The 18204-nt window shown below is 41.6% G+C and overlaps 2 protein-coding genes across 5 annotated transcripts in view; one reads left to right on the top strand and one right to left on the bottom strand.

Moving 5' to 3' along the window:
- The window catches only part of PPP1R13B (protein phosphatase 1 regulatory subunit 13B), an 86105-nt gene extending 84463 nt beyond the window's left edge, over positions 1-1642 (top strand). For all 3 annotated transcript variants that reach the window (XM_075426669.1, XM_075426668.1, XM_075426667.1), the window contains one exon: positions 104-1642. In XM_075426669.1, coding sequence (XP_075282784.1) covers positions 104-145 — 42 coding nt within the window. In that variant the 3' untranslated portion in view covers positions 146-1642. The remainder of the gene's footprint in view (positions 1-103) is intronic.
- Positions 1643-2139: 497 nt separating this feature from the next.
- ZFYVE21 (zinc finger FYVE-type containing 21) lies at positions 2140-17926 on the bottom strand. Of its 2 annotated transcripts, XM_075426665.1 has the most exons (8): positions 17785-17926; positions 11874-11924; positions 9435-9603; positions 7592-7667; positions 6805-6896; positions 5917-5970; positions 4245-4387; positions 2140-2856 (listed from the first exon to the last, which is right to left on the bottom strand). In XM_075426665.1, the coding sequence occupies exons 1-8, from the start codon at positions 17914-17916 to the stop codon at positions 2821-2823; spliced, it is 753 nt and encodes a 250-aa protein (XP_075282780.1). In that variant the 5' UTR covers positions 17917-17926; the 3' UTR covers positions 2140-2820. The 2 variants fall into 2 exon arrangements, with proteins under 2 accessions (XP_075282780.1, XP_075282781.1); XM_075426666.1 differs by lacking the exon at positions 5917-5970 and having other exon boundaries at positions 2142-2856.
- Positions 17927-18204: the final 278 nt, after the last annotated feature.

Below are 18204 nucleotides of genomic sequence, written 5' to 3'. Positions count from 1 at the left end.
AGATTGTGTTAACAAGTAACCTTCGGTTAGAACTGAATTGGTTTATATTTAACTTGGTATCATCAACCATGCAAAGCCTAATATTTTTATTCTGTTTTTACAGTTATATCCACGAATAAAACCTAGACAGCGAACCCTTGCGTGAATTCAGTTGTACAACAGTGCAATACCATGCTGGTAACTGGAAACTTAAAACATACACTGGAGCCATCATTTCTGATCATTTCACACAAGATAAATAAAACTATGATATTTAGAAAACTAAATGGTGCTTTCTCCTGTTAAATGGACAGCATCCAAGATTTTCAAGATCTGCAGTCTGTAAATGAGGATTGTTTTTACGTGACACACCACTGATGAGAGCGATACCTCCACTACCTACAGTGTTGCACCAACTGTTATCTAAAGCAGTGTTTTAAGTTAAAGTTCCGCGGTAGGAGCTTTCTTGTGTTAAATGTTCAGAGGTGTCATTTGCGGAGTGCAGATACGCTGTCTGGTTTGCTCCAACCCCACAGTGACTGTCCCATGTCAGGATTTTGACTATTTTGTTCGATACCAGTGAATATTGAGTTCTCATCACTGATCAGTCTTTGGGTTCTAGGACACAAGATCTTCACCAATTACATGCGTCATTAAGTAGTCACCAAAGCTTGATGAAGGCTAGGATTTTAAGTGGTAACCTGCTATGCACTTAAATCCTAGTCCAGACAACCCCAACAAAAGCTTTACATAGCCTAGCATCTAGTATTATTTGCATTTAGAAGCAAGCTAGAGAACTAACAAAACAACAGTATTTGTACACTTCTCAAAACCCCTACACACTATTTCACTTGGTGTTTTGTTTTCTTATTATTCAGCCTACACCACCAGTGTTGCCTCTACTGATGTAAAGGCTCCCCCAGTGACCACCTGAGCTTGTCCCTCCTGGATAAAACAGTTAGTACTAAACTTGCAGCTTAAGGGATTTGTACGTCTGCGTGGATGAAAGTGCAATAGTTGAAAAGGGTAAGAGTCTGGCAAGGGTTATACGGTGTAATTTGAAGTCTGCCTGAGTCAGTCTAGAAGAAAATATGAAGGACTAGATAGAAGTAGAGGGAGGGGTGTGTAGATGCTAAGTCAAGGAGAAGAAAGAATCAGGGTTTACAGAAGGATTTAAGAAAGGCAGTAGCTTATTTGAGGACAGTTTCTGTGGTTCTTGGCAGCCTCCATCTGTTGCCAAGGCAAGTTATGCAATAACCTATTCCACTACATTGTAGTTTCAAGCAAAAAAAGGCACTTCACTGGAATTTTAATTGTACATGATTTTATATACCAAAAGTATATTTTGAATTTCCCATTATAAGTTTTAGCCATATTTCTTGTAATTTTCTCCCATTTAACATATGCAATTTGATCAATTCTTCATGTACAAGTTCTGTGTATAATTTATATATCCATTTCTGCAGTGCTGTAACTTGCTTTTACCACAGGTTAGCATTAACTGTATATATTGTGGTGAAAAGTGAAAGGGTATTATTGTTGAAGAATTTGCTACATGAATGTGATGATTTCAAGAGCCTATGATACACTAATTCAGAGAACATGTAAATGTGCACAATAAAGTACTGCTAAGGCATGGCTGCATTCTCCAGTATTTTTATGTAGGTAGCAACAGTAGATGTGCCTTTGGTCATAGTCTACAAAAAAAGAGTAATTTGAGCTTGCTGTGTTCTATCTGTTAACTCAAGTTTCCTCGCTGTTTTACCAGCTGCACAGAAGATGACTTGCCAAGCAATTTTGGAACCTCCTTATGCTAGTAATCCAGTATTCCAACTGTGGCAAATTAATGCTTGCCTTGAAAAGCTCTCAAGGGTCCTTCACACACAAGCTGACTACTCAGCCGTGTGTGCCTGTCTACTCAGTTTTTATCAGTGTAGGAAGACGGAGGGCAGAAAGACACTTGGGCACAGCACACGTAGCCAGAAGATTCATCCCAATAGTTGAACCAATTATCAACACTTAGAATTAAAATTAGGGTGCTGTTTGTAAAGAGTCAGAAGTTTGAGAGTTCAGAGAGTAGAGACCACAGTATTCATCATTAAAGTAGTTATATATTATGAAATTAAGTACCACCTCATTTTTTAAATAAGTGAATTTATTCATATTTGTACATTAAATTGTATACAATTTCAGATAGCATTACAGTTAGATTAACAAAAGCTAGTTACCAAAAGAAAATACAAAACTAAAAATTATCTGGAAGCTTATTTATTACAGAAGGAAAGTTTCAAGATCATGTTCATGTAAATCCAGTTTGGTGGTACTTGGTAAAATATTCAGATGTTTAAAAAAAAATCAAGTGACTTCTATAAAATCAGATCTAAGGCAGATTTTATTGTACATTGATTTTAAACATTTGGATAGAGTGAAAAACCTGAGATCTATACCCAAAAGCTATTCTCTGCAGAAGAGACGTACACATTTGTTTGCTGTCTGTAGCAAACGGTATATATAATTGTTACTATAAAAGTTGTGCTGTACATTAGCTGTAGTGCAGGTCACTTCCATGTTAAGTGCCAATAAAGGCTTAACAAAATATACAAAGTCTTAAAAGGTGAGGCTGTTTAAAGCATTAATTGTATACATATTGCACACTATAGTGAATACTCATGGTTCACAGAAATACTCACGTTGTGTTTGCCAGTTCTTACATAATGAACCATGCTGGAATGCGAAAGGGTCAAGAACAGCAAGCGTTACCGGCTGTCCAGTTAGCACAAAGGGAGGGGCAGGTCCCTGGAGGCTGGTGTCTTCCCTCGAGTGGCCAACAGTTTGATCTTCTTACTGGTCCCGGGACTCATAAAGAAGTTTTGTTGCCTAACATGAAGACAAAATGTCACGTGTTAACTAAAGTTTCACTTGCAGCCACCTCATCTCCTTCCTACCCCTCCAAAAATCTCCTTTAAACCCAAGGCTTTAAGTTCTGCCTCTGCTATTTTCCTTAGTCTAAGCCATTGAATAGTATTTGGTAATTTTTTGAAACTAGTCAAGGTTACCTGAAGTGCAGAACTCGAGGTTGCTGAAAATTTCCGATCAACTTACATTTGTTTCTTCTTGGTCAGAAATTACCATTTCTGATCAAAACTGCCTTGGAAAAAGTTACAAGTACTCCTGAGATTTTGGCAATCTGTCTAAATGCATGTGGTGAGCAATGGTATTCTGTTCTGTGTTCCTCCTACTGCTCTTCCTTCTCCCTGGAGAAGTTTTGGCGAGGTGTTCATTTGCCTCTAACTACAGGATCAAGCAACCCCCTGCAGTGGGAACAGATGTACATTCTCTAGCCACAAGTCCTCTTACAATGCTGCTGCCTAGGACCTCTGGAAGTCCCTCTGCACGGATCATTTCCTCACAGCGGAGCTGCTCAAAACTCCTGTCAAAGGAGACAAATGGGTGGTGGGAGGGCACTAAGCTTATCCATAGAAATACTGGTTCTCGCCATATCTGTAGGAGTTGCATCGCTTGTGGAAGATGAATTGGAACAGGTTTAAGGAAGTGCTAAGTTGTACTCGTGGGGCAATACAAAGTTTGAGTGCGCTGTACTGAATGCAAGTTAAATGCTGGCATTAGGGGTGGCTGAAGAGCTTAATAGCAGTGTGATAAAGAAGCAGACTGCCACACACCTGCATTTGCAGACAGCTTATAAATTACAGTTCTAATTATCAACTGATCCAACGAACAAAGTTCCAGAGCTAGTTGGGGTGGTTTGACTTTCTGAATCCCAAACTTTGACTTACGAAATCTGAAACTTAAGTTTCATTAGTCACGCAGTGCCTAACAACAGAAGATGAAGTGGTCTTCCATAGGGTCCTGCCCCCACCCCCTTCCCATTTTCAAAAATCAACTTCTCTGAACCTTCATAAAGTAGTAAAAACAATTAGCTGAGTTTAGGTTTGAAAGAGTATTTTATAATGCACTTTCTTCAGTGAGTGACAAAAACCTAAGGAACTCAAAAGTCTAATTCCTACTTCTTTTCACCTAACGATACACATAAGATCTTGTGAAACCCTTTGTAGTGCACATCATCTTCAGGTATCTGAGCATAAAGCTAAAGTCATGTTCATAACAACCATCTGTAGCTTCTATTTTCTTAGCAAAAACAATAATAAAAAGAAGAAAGACTCCTAAGGCTGCATACTCTCTCAGGTGCTAGTAAGCACCCCATGTTAGGATTTTCTTCAGCCGTGGGTCTTGCCTCCGTTGCTTACCTTATGCATAGCCGCCAGCCAGCTTGCCGACAGCTTCTTGTTACAGCTGAAGTCTTCACTGGCCGTCAGTTTCATCTGCGTGAGCTCCTCCGATCCCGGTACCTTATACTGCAGAATCATACCGATGGCGCGAGTATTGCCTCCTGGAGAGAGAAATGGGATCTTGAACAGCAACGGGTTTTACCCTGGAACACAACTCCCTCTAGTTAATACGCATTTGAAGAAAACCATCTCAAAGCGCTAGCAGCTGTGGGTGCACTGACCACTGCCGCGTCAGAGGAGGCAGCGACCGTGCATGTTCATGCCAGGCAATGAAACGGGCAGAGTCAATATTGTTTAATCCTCACTGGCAAACACCGAGGCAGAACTCGTACACGCCGTCATGTAAAGCGACTAGCTACACACCCTAACAATACCCTCATGTTTTAATATTACCACTCTTCTCCTAAGCAGGTACCATAGTTTCATACTGTAGCCTGCAGTCTGTAAACTGAATTACTAGTGCCTGGTCAGACTAGTATCAAAGAGGAGATCCGTGCTTGATCTGAAGTCTGGCCTAGCAGTGAGCAGTCCCTCCAAATCTGGCCAAGGGTGGAGGGTGGGAAAGGTGCTTACGCAAGAGTAGATGACTGGCAATGTCATTTACTTCCTGAGGGAAATCCACTGCAAAAGACCCTGCTCTGACAACAGCATGATAGCGAGTTGTTAGTGTCTCTTTTACCCTAGCTGCACAGAGGTTAAGATAACCCAAAGCAAAAATACACAAGTGAAACAAAAGCTTTGTTTAGAATAGCACACTGATGTTTCACATAGGCTTTACTGGCATTGCTTATGTCCTGCAGCAGCAGAGCATGAACTAAGGCGCACAAACAGCTCCACCATACAGAAAAGGACACTTTCTGCAAGCTGTCTGCATGAGCGGCTCCTGGAGGCCATTACTGTAATATCCAAGAAGCTAAACAGAGACAATCTCAGTCTAAGCAACCTGATCAAAACCCTGCAAACAGAGTTCATAAAGGTAGCTACCATCTCCTAGGATAAACTGAAATCCAGCTTCTTCATCACTCACTGCCATGCGTCTGCCTGGTCAGATTAACAGATTAAGGGACTGCTTAAAGATAAGCCACTGGAAATCAAAAACCTACAAGCCTTGAGCAGTTTGCCCATGTCCGGCATCCCAGGACATGACTGTGTCAGGCAGAACACGCCTTACACAACAAGACATCTTGTTTCTTCTAAATATATGTAAAAGCAAGCCATTAATTAACACTCTGGTTATTCAGTGCAAAGCCTTAGACAGCACACAAGAAGTGTGTTACTCATTTCTGGTATACAGAGTTCAGCACACCTCTGCTGAAGTAGGTGACGTGTAATACTGTGTTCCACTACAGATACTGCTGCTCATCTTCCCTCCTCCCTTCTAGCATGGACAATAGCACGTGTGGTCTAAAGAAGGCCTCGAGTGTTTTAGTTCTCCCAAAAGTTACAAAACATTTGTTCTCAATTTATTAGACAGATGGGAAGGAACAGATACCTGTCAGATGTGAACATCGCTTCTCTGAAGTTGAACAGCTATAGATCAAGCAAAAAAACAGCAGTGCAGGGAGGGAAGATGGGAGAGGGGCCATGACAACATGCTCGGGTGTGTCATGCTCAAAGGTACTGGTGATACCTTCAGTGATATGCTGGCTCTCCAGGAGGCTGGTGTAAGTGTGAATATCTTTTTCTACCATCAAGGAGGAAGGCAGGCAGGCAAAAAGATAAAGCAGTCAGAAGAGGAGTGAACAAGGAATTATAGGAGCACTAAGTAACTCACCAACACATCTGGTTGACTTCAATACCAAGATCAGTTTATTAAAGTTAACATGCTGTACTGACTGACTGTTGCACAGACAGACTGTCCAATTAGAAGATTCCAGCAGTGACAGAGGTGTTGCTAAAGAACAATGATTAAAATTCCTGACCTTGTTTGTTCTTACTTCAGTGAAACCATATTCAAGTTCATCCTGAAATACTCTAAAAATCTGGTAAGAGATGAGGCAGTAAGTAGCTGCCCTCCGATTCAGACGTTACCAGTTTCATTTGGCGACCCCTTCATCTTGAATGAAATTCAGAAAGCATAGTTTGTTTATTTTTTGTCCCCACAGTTTCTCTCACTCTCCTCAACTGTTTGTATCAGTAGAAGAGAAATCCCAGCTGGATTCTGAAATGGAAGCTACCAAAGACTAACAGTTCCCTCCTATGTGCTTTTGAATCAACAGATGTGTGTATTTAGCCAAGAGAAAGGACCAGAACAGATGCTGACCATCTTTACTCAGGTTTATTGAGAAGCTCTCCCACATTAGAACTATAAGGTGGTTTCTCAGTTCTTAGGTTTCCCCCAAAATCCCAGTAGCCACATGGACAGTTTCACACACTGCACTCTATTCTGAAAGCAGCTGTAACTAACACAGTTACACCCAAGCTACCAATAACCTAGAAATACACTGTCTAGCTGGAACAATAATGACAACTTCACGTATTTTTTTTCTTATTAATTTGTATTCAATGAAAAATTTACCTCCAGGAGTAAATCCCTCTGTAAGTATCTGAACAGTTGAAATCTGTACAATTTCGATTTCATAGTGGCTGTCTCCATCCAAAACCAGGTATCTATACAACAGAAGAAAAACATGTCTTTTTTTTTAAAAAAAAAGCTTGTTTTTTCTACAGTATGAAGTCCAAATCAAAGGGAAAAAAACCAAACAATCTCTCACTGACTAAATGTTTATATGTTCTTTGGGGTGAGGAGGGAGACAAATCAAGCAGGAAAAATGACTTTCCATTGGAAGTTCTTCAGTTAAACTAAAAAAGTCCCACAAAACCTATAGTTCAGTTTGCCAGGAGACCCTTTCAAAGTATTAGAAGCATTCCTACATAGTTCCAGCGTTCTAGGCAACCAAATCATGGGGACGACCAAAATGATGCTTTGGCTGTATTGTTAAAACAATACGGTGCAGTGTTCGGATCACGCTGAAACAAGCCTTTTTCAGTGGCTGCAGACTTCTCCCTGCCCCGCCTTCCTGCCATCCTCCGGCTAGCTGGCAAGAACACTGTGTGCCAATGGCACCCAGAGGCACTGTCAGCGAGTGGAGCTCCACTGTTCCAAGGCATTCTGATCCACACTGCTAGTAAATTCAAACAAACTTACTCCAAAGTAGAAGTTGTATCTGTCCTTTCAGTCCAATTTCTCTCCAGCATCCTCACAGCAAATTACTCTTACTTTGTTTACGTTATTAGATAATAATACAGCTGTAAGTGCAACAACAGTATAGTTTACAAGTGCAATTTCTATCAAATTTTCTCACCTCTGATTGTTGGAAAGTCGACAAACCATGAGCTCAGATTTATCAGATGCTCCCAGAGTTACAAAGAATGTAGCACCTGGAAAGAAATGTTTTAGTATTCTAATGCAGAGTTTAGGAAGGAACATTCAAGTATCAAAAAGGATAACTGATTTTTACTTACTCCACGTAATACACCGAATTGGGTGAATTAAGAGACTAACTGAAATGTTAGACAGATTAACATCAGCAGAACACTCCAGTGTAAAAAACTGATCTTTATTTATCATGTTCTGAATCACAGAACTTTTCACAATCGCTACGTAATTTCTCCCCATGTTGTGGAAATACAGATGATATCCAAGATTAATCTTTTAAAAATTAGAGCAGATTCAGAGATGGCAAAAATAGGCAATTAAAGACCCTGTCTTGCACCATAATACACACTACTGTTTCAGTATTCCAAAAAAATCTGTCAGAACAATCTACTACCAAGATGTGACCTTCAGCTCTGTGCTTAATCGGGAGCAAAGACACCTCTTTTTCACCACTGAAGGCTAGCTCAGTCTTACTTTGAGGTCAATGAACTTCAGCCTGCGCGTTATGTTTCTTCCTGCTCAAAACAGCTCCTTTGACATCGGGAAGTCATCTTGGCTACATTAGTGAAGTGATTCATAACTTAAAGCAGACTACATGCCTAACCGCTTTATCTCCTCCATGCCTCACGCTCCCTGTGTTACCTAATCCCAATACTGTTGGTCTGGGAAATGAAAGAAATAACAACATACAGGCCCGCCAAATGGTCTGCAATCTATTTCCAGAATCTGAACCATACAGCCTCAGAGCGCTTCACCTTGCCATCTATTTCACAATTCTGCACAGTCTCACTGACCCCTCAGCCTGGGCCCCCAGGCTGCTGCTGAAGGGAAACAGAGAGGCCACAGCAGCAAAACTGCGCAGGACATCACCCCACACCCGCCATCTCCCTGACTACATCTGTGGCTCTACAGAAAGTCAGGAACAACTCCAGACTTTAACTGCAAAACCCGAATGCAAGCAGGACAAGCTTTAAAAGACATCTTCAGTTTAAAATACATTATTTAAAAACTCACACCCTCATCTGCAAAGCAGAGCAAAGAATGATTTGTGTGTTACAGGGATGAACATTCTCCCTTTTGAGCCTAGAATCTCCCTAGGAACATTCACGCTGATCCGACACGTGGCTTAGCTTACCAATTATACACACTGGCATCAGGCTGAATGTTGAGAGCCCAGCAAAAGGCACTGAACAATCACAAAATATTTTAAAAACTGAAGACTCAGCTTTCTTAATGTAACTGGAACACAAATTACTGTATTGCATGGAGTTTTAATGCTGTGCCAAATCGTCCACTCATGATGATCTGCCATCAACCATAGCTGTAGGCCATGGACAAGATCAAAGCTCACAGATGAAGCTTGAAACAAGCACTGTATCTTCTTAGAAAGTATTAAAATATTCTCTGTTGCTAAGTATTTTTCATGGTTATTTAAGATAACAGGAATCTGGCTACAAGATGCATTACTTTAAGAAAAATGCCAGCTGCATACACATCTGTTCTCGGAGGCGTTAAAAATTCCTTTGTCCTTAATTAAATCACTCTTTGTAAACATTGACTAAAAAGTGTAAACATCTCTCTAAATAAACGGGTAACACAGAATTGTTAACTGGCAAACAAGAAGCATAACAACAAAAAGGTATTTAAAGGAAACAAAACTGCAGCTTGTTTGACAAGAGACATTACTCTCACTGTTTACGACATTTATTCAACACAGCACCTGAGTAAATATGAGATCAAAACAGCACATATATGCATTCAGTCCTTACCATTCATGAGCACTTTAAGCTGTTTGTCGTAGAACTCTGTTTCTTTCTGAGAGATGAGGGCACACTCAGCACACTGGCGCACAGGGTCCACAAAGCACATGCGAGGCAGAGGCACTTTTTTACTGCAGCACTTGTCACAGAAGCACTTTCCACATCTTCGGCAGTGATGCTAAGCACGAGACAGTATTTTGTTTATTTATTTACACAGGAGATTATTAGGGAACAATTTGATAAAGTTACTACATTGAATAGCCTCCTTCCCAAGAAACAGAACAGTTTCTCAGCTGTGAAAGACACAAGCTGAGGGATAGGTAAAGGAAATTTAACTGCTAGAATAGTAGAAATGGATCTGTGAAGACTGAACACAAAGAACTGTGTGGAGTATGAACAGCAGCACTACAAGCCTTTGTTGGTACTCTGTAAACATGATTCGAAAGCAGACCAGACAAGACGCTGAAAGGAATTCTCCAGCGCCCAGTAAATCCTTCACCCTCCTGGGAATGAAAACACAAGAGAAGAGTGGTTTCTAGGTCACTTCCTATTTCCAAGCAAGTATTTTGGGAAGCTTGAACTGGAGATCCTATTCTTCTCGCTTAAAACTTAGTCTCGAGTTTTTCCCACAGAAAAAGATAAAGATCTTCACACTTAAAACCTAAAGCTATTTCTCTATCAGAAATATCACACAGCATTGTACAAATCCAATGAAACTGCAAAATCACAGCTAGCACTGCAACGTGTTTTACAGCTAGTAAACCTGCAAAAGAGGCTCGTGCTCTGGCTCACTGCTGGGGTGTGACAGTCCCAGCAGGTCTCCCTGATGCAAGCTCTTGTGTCAGACAGAACAAGCATTCCCAGGCAAGCAGGAAAGGATTTGTGGCTCAAAGCAAGCTTAAACGGTTTGATACAAGGAACTGATGCACTGCAGTTTTGGTCAGCATTAGGCTTTCTTTCCAAATATTATGCAAAATTCTCTGGAGTACCTATTTCCCAGGGCTACCTCCATTTACTTCCCAAAGTTAACACAAGTAAAACACAGCAGCCTCATGATTTAGTGCTTCTCAACCAAAACACTCCAGCCACCATGCTCTTAACCCATTCAACCAAAAGGTTAATCACGAACTAGGAGAAAGTACACTCTGTGACCGAGGGGAAGTGGCAAGGGAGGTGCTGATCTCTTCTCCCTGGGATCCAGTGATAGGACGTGTGGGAATGGCTCAAAGATGCATCAGGGGAGGTTGAGACTGGACATTAGGAAGCGTTTCTTTACTGAGAGGGTGGTCAAACACTGGAACAGGCTTCTTGGAGAGGTGGTCGATGTCCCAAGCCTGTCAGTGTTCAAGAGGTATTTGGACAATGCCCTTAGTAACATGCTTTAACTTGGTCAGCCCTGAACTGGTCAGGCAGTTGGACTAAATGATCATTGTAGGCCTTTTCCAACTTCTGTTCTATTACTAGAATCACGAACTGACATCTTAATGCTCTTCAGGACTCCTGAAAGTTTACACCTATCTGGTATATCATATTAGTATGTCTGGTTTATAATTTCTCCTTCCCCCTCCCTCCAAACAATAAATTGAAAAACATCAACTATGTCAATGCACTACAAGTCACGCTTCCACATCCTTCTTCACATTCACAAGCGCATGCTAAGGGAGCATCAATGTAGTTATACAAAGGTACGATGTTCCCTGCTAAAAAATCATCCTTGGCCTTTTCTGGGAGGCTGCTTTCCTTCTCCATGCAGAAACCCCAGTATCAGCAAATGTTTTCCAACAGCAGTATTCCGTACACCAGCACACATTCCACAGTGACCTGCTTACTTTTATGCAATGAACATAATTTACACCTAATGTTAGTGTTTTCTCTTCGTACAGCGAGCCTACTTATGGCACACAACAATCAAGGCAGTTTATATTTCTACTTTAATCAGAAATTTCCTTTTCCAAACTTAAGGTAAATCCTATTCTACTTTTAGAACAGAAAGAGAATCTGAGTTTTAGTTCTCCACATTTTAACAATACAGTTCTTTAATGTAAGATTCTAATTCATTACTCCTGAAAACATTTTTGCTTACATTTCTACAACTAATTTTATCTCCCAAAACACAACTGAATTAGTTGATTTGGTTTCTATGTCACTACTGATGTTAGAAGCCCACCCCAGCATGAATTCCTCTAGCTCTTCCCCTGAACATAAATCCTGTGGGTACCCAGTATTACACACCAAGCAACAACAATTTCAAAGAAACAGAATTAGAACAAAAAGGACCTCACTCAGAAAAGGCAGAACAGAAAGAAAAACTACTTTAATTTACATCAGACATAGTTACAGTATATATTATATCAGCATAGTTGCATGCTATTATACTGAAATCTTCTACATTTTAAATTAAAAGAAGTCCATATTAGTACTTCGCAACAGTTCATTGATTTCTCTTACCTTTCTAGTTATGAAGTCAAATTTTGTATCACACTGCATACATCTTGGGCACTAGAAAACAGTACAAATTAAGATTAATCTACAAGATTTCTAAACATTTAATCCTACTACCATATATACAAAGACTGAGCTTCATATTATGCCCTAAAAAGAAACACCTCCAACAAATTTTCACCCTTTATCTGTTCACCATGGATGGTTTTCATTTATTTTAATATTGATGTAACAAAATCACGTCATCCCATTTGCAAGACAAAAAAAGCTTCCAAACTCATTCGCCCTAAGGAATACTGCATCTTGCCAGCAGGCAAAACTGCATTTCAGAAGTACTTCTCATGCTTAACTGTGTTTGGAATATATGACTGACTGGATAGCCAGAGCTGACTGTTTTTATATAAGTTGTCAGCTTCACAGTATTAAACTGTGATGCTCTGTTGACTCTCTAATACATTGTTTATGTATTTTAATGCTCTCAATACTTACACATTTTTGAAACATGCTAGGAGATACTTGGTTTTCTTCCAAGCCACCAAGACTTCATTTTTATTCCAGCTGCAAAATGTCACTTCCTGAAATATCTCTTTCCTAAAACAAGCTTACACCCACGCTCCTCCCAAAAGAAAAGCCAGAAAAAAATTGAAGTTTCTGTCTCGCAACTAAGTAGAGTTTAAGAGGTGACAGTTCTGTTTTTCTAAACTAGCAGAAGCGATCAATGATTGTTATGACTAACAAAATTTTCTATACAGAAAGTCACCTACCAAAGAGCTGATACTCAGCACTTAGATCACTCGATTTTCACCAAGACTTTACGTATTTTGTCCACCATCTCAAAAACCACTCTCCAATTGCTCATAAAGCAATGTCTGTTAGATTTATTTGCAAATATTAATGCAAGATTATGCCTGCCATCTGAATCAGAACACCGTTAGGTCCTGTAGTAAGTTTTATAACTCTAGAAACCTAAACTCGTCAAACCAGACTATCTCAGACTACAGCAGAATGTCATCTTACAAGTATGCCCTAAACTGAGCAGGTGCTATTTGCTAAGCACACAGTTATCACTGTTTGCCTTTAATTAACACATTTCAATACTTTACCCTTTATCTTCTATAAATTCCTTCAGGTTACAATGGCTTTTCTTGTCTATTTCCGGGACTTTTGCTTCAGCAGATACCCAACCACTATCAAAAGTTCAGTAACTATAACCAAGAACATATTACAGCAGCTAAATTAAAAATTCTCTAGAAGCTTCTCATTTTCTTTTGAAGTACTAAGTTGTTAATAATTTGCAACAGTTTATATGAAGTGTTCTAATGTCTAAACAAAAGTTTAGCAAATTAGAGTGTAACTGCAGTCGGCGTAATAGGATGTAAATAGCTACTTATAATATTTGTTACAATAAACTATCTTCTTCTAAATCCCACACAAAAGAGAACCAGAAGTGCTCCTGGATTATTTCAAATAGCGTACTGAATGAAGGCATCCAAACACCTTTTCACAATGGCTGTAGAAAAGTTTATTTGAACATTCACTGATGAATAGCATTCAGCATAAAGCAACTTCAGTATTCCCAAGGCCTCATCTCTGTAACAAGTAGTACTGTGCAGCTAATATTGCATTTTACTCTACACTGATCTCAACTTAAGTGTTTTAATTTTTGACATGTAGTTTAATAGCTTGCCTGGGAGCTAGACCTGGAAAAAAATTTGGTATACTTTGAATTTACTGGGAGTCTAACTTATGTTCTTAATGAAAACGTGTTTAGTGTTGGGGTTTTTTTGTCACAAATTAGAAAGCAGAAGCCACAAACTAGAGGGGGCAGGGGGGGAACACTCTTCTAAATGCTGTCCTAAATAGATTTCATACACAACGTTATACTAAACTTACACATTGCTTTTCAGGAAGCAACAAAGTTATCCATTCTCTCTTATTTAATATAAACTCTATAGAAAAATATTTCTGAATTCCAAGCCTATCACAATAACACTGCCTGATACACAGACCAGTCATAAATTAACCACAAGTCAAATGGCATATGGCTGCAGGCATCGCAGAACGGGGTTTTCCTACAAAAATGTTCCAACACCCATAGGCTCGATACAGCGCTCCTTCAAGGCACTTCTGCTCTAAGTAACCAAAATCAAGTGAATCCATTTGCATCATGGCAACTTCTACACTCTCTGGGAAGACATCGCCATTGAGGAACATCTTGAAAAGTGAATCCTTCTCATTCATTCATACGCTGACGTAATTAGAAGGTGCATGAGTACTGAATGAAGCTTTATTGCTTGAAGGTGGTTTTTTTCAATCACATTTACAGAGAAGAAAGCATGATGTTTGAGTTACTTTTCATGTCTTCTCTGCTTTTTCAAAACTACTGCAAATATGATTTTTTTTTTTTGTCAAGTGGAAACAAAAAGATAGGAAGTAAGAAATTAAATAAAAATGCATTTCACATACAATCAACATATCACTAATACTGGTATCAGATTACTTTATACAGCCAGAGGAAAACGGAAGAACATCCAACAGTTGTTGGATCTTGGTAGTAACTGGAAAATACTGAGAGCTAGTTCATTACAAATAGAGTGGAACTTCTCATGCGTTTGCTGAAGTATGATAATGAATTTGCATAACGCTTTGGATCCAGCCAGAGGTGAGAATACTGTAGATGGACAGGAAGCTATAGTTATGCTTCACACGCTTTATTTGCATGCACAATAACACAGCAATTCAAAAAGTGATGCAAGGTAACACCTGGTTGAGCTTGTTAACACAGTGAACTTTCACAGATGTTCACAAGCTCATCAATTCACACCTTGTGACACGCCTGACCAAAACAGCTGCCGCCAGAGTGGAGAACACCACAGAGCAAACACACAGCAGACACGGCTTACGATGCTTTCTGACGCTACAACTCTCCAGGATCAGCCCAGTGCTTGAGCTACGCGAGTGTGCCAGCAGCCCGAGCACAGCTCTGCCACACAACCAGTGCCAGCTCCGGGAGCCCGAGCCCGCTGAGGACCCAGCCATGCAGAGCCCAGCTCCCTGCCGCAGCGATCCACACGCTCCCCTCCCGCAGCCCAGCACCGAGGCACGCAGTGCTCCTCGGCCACAGAAAGCTCTGGGACGCAGCTGGACCTCCGAGGTCTGGCCACTTCTGCACTCGAGCACGCAAGTTTTACTCCATTTCTAGTCCAAGATTTCCTGAACGGGAACAACCACCAGTTGAGCCCTGCTGGTGATTAACAAAGAAATTCTGGGTTAGGCAAGGCACGTGCAAGCTCTGTCTCAAGTTTAACAATGCTCAGCACAAATTTTCATAACGTTATCCACCTCAACTCATTATTTGTATTACAAATAAGACTACCAAAAAGAAAGTCTTCTGTAGTCCTGCTTCAGTCTTACACTTCAAAATCCTCAAACTTCAAAATCCAATAACTGATATTTCAAGACCATATAATCTTGTGACATAAAATTTTAAAATTTAAATATATTTCAATGTTATATAAGTTTCGCAAAACTATTAACTGCCATAATTTTTATGTGGCTTTACTTTTAAAAAGTAAGCCAGGAGACTTTTCCTGCATAAGAATTTGTGAGTGTTAGTGGCTACACAGCAGAAGCCAGCGTATTTGAAACACCAGATCAACACTATGTAATACCAGGCTCTTGTCTGAAACAAAGAACATTTTTTTTTTACTTTTGTCTGAGTAACAAGAGAAAGTGTTTCTGCTGAACTCATTAACTAGATAACACTGTCTCTTTAAATTTCAATTTATTAATAAAAACATGGGTTTTATAACCTGTACTGTATATCGTGTACCTGCTTTATTTAAGAAAAAAGTTTGTAACATATTTAGTAATCATTAACCAAAGGGATGTCAGAATTTCAATACACTTTAAGAAATCTAGTAAAATAACAATGCAAGATCAAGAGTATGAATTAATAAATACATTTCAAAAGTTTGCCTATAATACACCTCCTCTTAATAGGAAGTATCACTGAGTGTGATGCAAAGGCAACATTCCGTCACAGATCAACATCATCAGCCTGTTGACCAGCAGGCTACAGGGGAGAAGTTGCATTTTAAGGAGAATGAATACCTGCAGTACAACTGTAATATAAAATTCGAACTAACAACACACATTAGACTGATGTATCTGAAATATACAAACTTAATTCTTAAATATATCTAACTAGTTTACACAGCTCCTGCAGTGATCCTCAAAACAACCTTTAGTTGAATTAAGGTGGTACTACATAGTAGACTGAGTTAGAAGTAACCTCAGGTTGTTTTTGTTTTAATGAAACTAGTCTGCTGTAACCAAGGACTACTGAAATAGAAAACTACATTTCAGAAGGTCAGGGAGAACACTGATTCCAATGTAACTGTTACACAAATGATATCCGCCGGTGACGGTGATGATGTCGAGAAGCAGGTTTCCAGGCGGCGCAGGTCAATGCACACGGTGCACGGCCAGTCACCAACGCAGCAACAGCAGGCTCCATGCAAGGCAAAGGGACACCCCTTGCACAACAACTGCTCAGACTTTGCTACAAGCTCACTGATAAATACACACCCTGCCCGTGACACACCCCGCGCACCACACCAGGGTCAGTGCCAGCGGGGCAGGAGGGAGCCCCCAGAGCTGAGCAAATGACCGGCAAATGCCACTCAAAACTGTCACTGAAAACTCTGCCTCACCTACCCCTCATGTAAGATGGATAACCCACTGCTACCGATGACAGGGAGGACTTTTTACTTTATTCTCCAAGTACGCAAGAGAGTAACGTGAGAAAACTCCCACAAGATATTTTAGCAGACTGCTGGTTTAACATCAGTTGAAAAACTCACTTTCCAAAAAAGGGTTGTTCTTTTGGACAAAACCAGCAACTGGCTTACTACTCACACACCTAATGACAGCAAAGGTTCGTCGGAGCTGCAGAAGCTCTGCTAGCAGAGAGCGTCTCCAGAATTACTATTTTTACACAGAACTTTTTGCCTCAAGAGACAGCGGGTAGAAGCAAAATTTTCTTCCTCATTCCTAACCAAGGAGAACATCGCGTTCCCACACGAAACATGTTTGTATCTGGCAATGGCAAAGAACGGCTTTGTGTAATGACTCCCCGCTTACACTCATATTGGCTCACCTAAAATAAATCTTACTTCTGGTCACATTTAAATGCGCTGGCATGCATCCACACCACAGAATGCTGGCAGTAAGTGAATAAAAAACCAACTGATTCCAAGTTGTATTAGCTTGCATTAGGCTGTAGGGACTGGTAACAAATAACGCATATTACATGAAGTTTAACATAATATCCTGATCACACAGTTTACTTGGAAAGTATTTAAAGGCAAAATTGACTGAAACAGTCTAAAGCTATTCAGCACTGGGTCAAGACGAGGAGCATTCCCGTTGGGAGCCAGAAGGGCTGTTCTAACCCAGCCTTACTGCCTTCATACTTCGCAGCATTGTTATTTAAACCAACGTGCTCTTCAGCATCACGTTTCCAAGCCCTTCCAGCGCACGCTTCGCTAACCACGACCGCTGCAGAGCTCGCCACGCTTTTAACTCACGCAGCTCCCCACCGACCCCGGTGACAGGGCCCCACAGCCCCGCCGAACGAGCGACAGGCCCGCCCTTCCCACCCCGCCAACCCAAGCGACACCAAAACCCGGGGCTCGCACCTGACAAACCGCACCCGCCGCCCGGGCAGCCCGAGGCGAGGCGAGGCGAGGCCCGGCGCGCCCCCCCAGCGGCACAGGCCCCGCTGGCAGCAGGGAGGTGCCGGCGGACGCGGCCGCCCGCTCCCGGCCCCTGCGCGGCAACCGGCCCGTGAGGGGAGCCGCCGCGCGCGCGAGCGGGGGCTGCCCCGCCACCCCCCCCTCGCCCCCGGCGATACCTCCTTGTCGGGCACCCACGGCGGCTCGTCCAGGCCGAAGGGGCTGCGGGCCGAGCGCTGCTCGGGCACCATGCGCAGCCCGCTGGGCGAGCGCACCAGCTTCTTGGCGTCGCGGGCCTCGCAGCCCGACATCTTCCCCCCCCCTCCCCGCCCTCAAACTCCGCCACCGCTACTCGCCCCCTCGGGACTGGCAGCGCCCCTACCCAATAACCGACTAGGCCCTTCGGAACGGGCACGACGCGAGGCCAATGGAAAGCAGTCAGCCGCCAGTCCCCGCCCGCCCACTCTAGACACCCAATAGAACACCGGCTCCGGACTTCCCAGCCAATCCCGTGTCGCTTGGGGTTTAAGGACGGTATGTTATTCCCTCTCGACCCCTTTGGGCGCTCGAGGCGCATGCGCATCGGGAATAGCCGGCCC

The sequence above is a fragment of the Opisthocomus hoazin genome, chromosome 7 (genome assembly GCF_030867145.1).
Source record: "Opisthocomus hoazin isolate bOpiHoa1 chromosome 7, bOpiHoa1.hap1, whole genome shotgun sequence".
Classification (NCBI taxonomy): domain Eukaryota; kingdom Metazoa; phylum Chordata; class Aves; order Opisthocomiformes; family Opisthocomidae; genus Opisthocomus; species Opisthocomus hoazin.
This window is presented reverse-complemented; position numbering and strand designations above follow the sequence as displayed.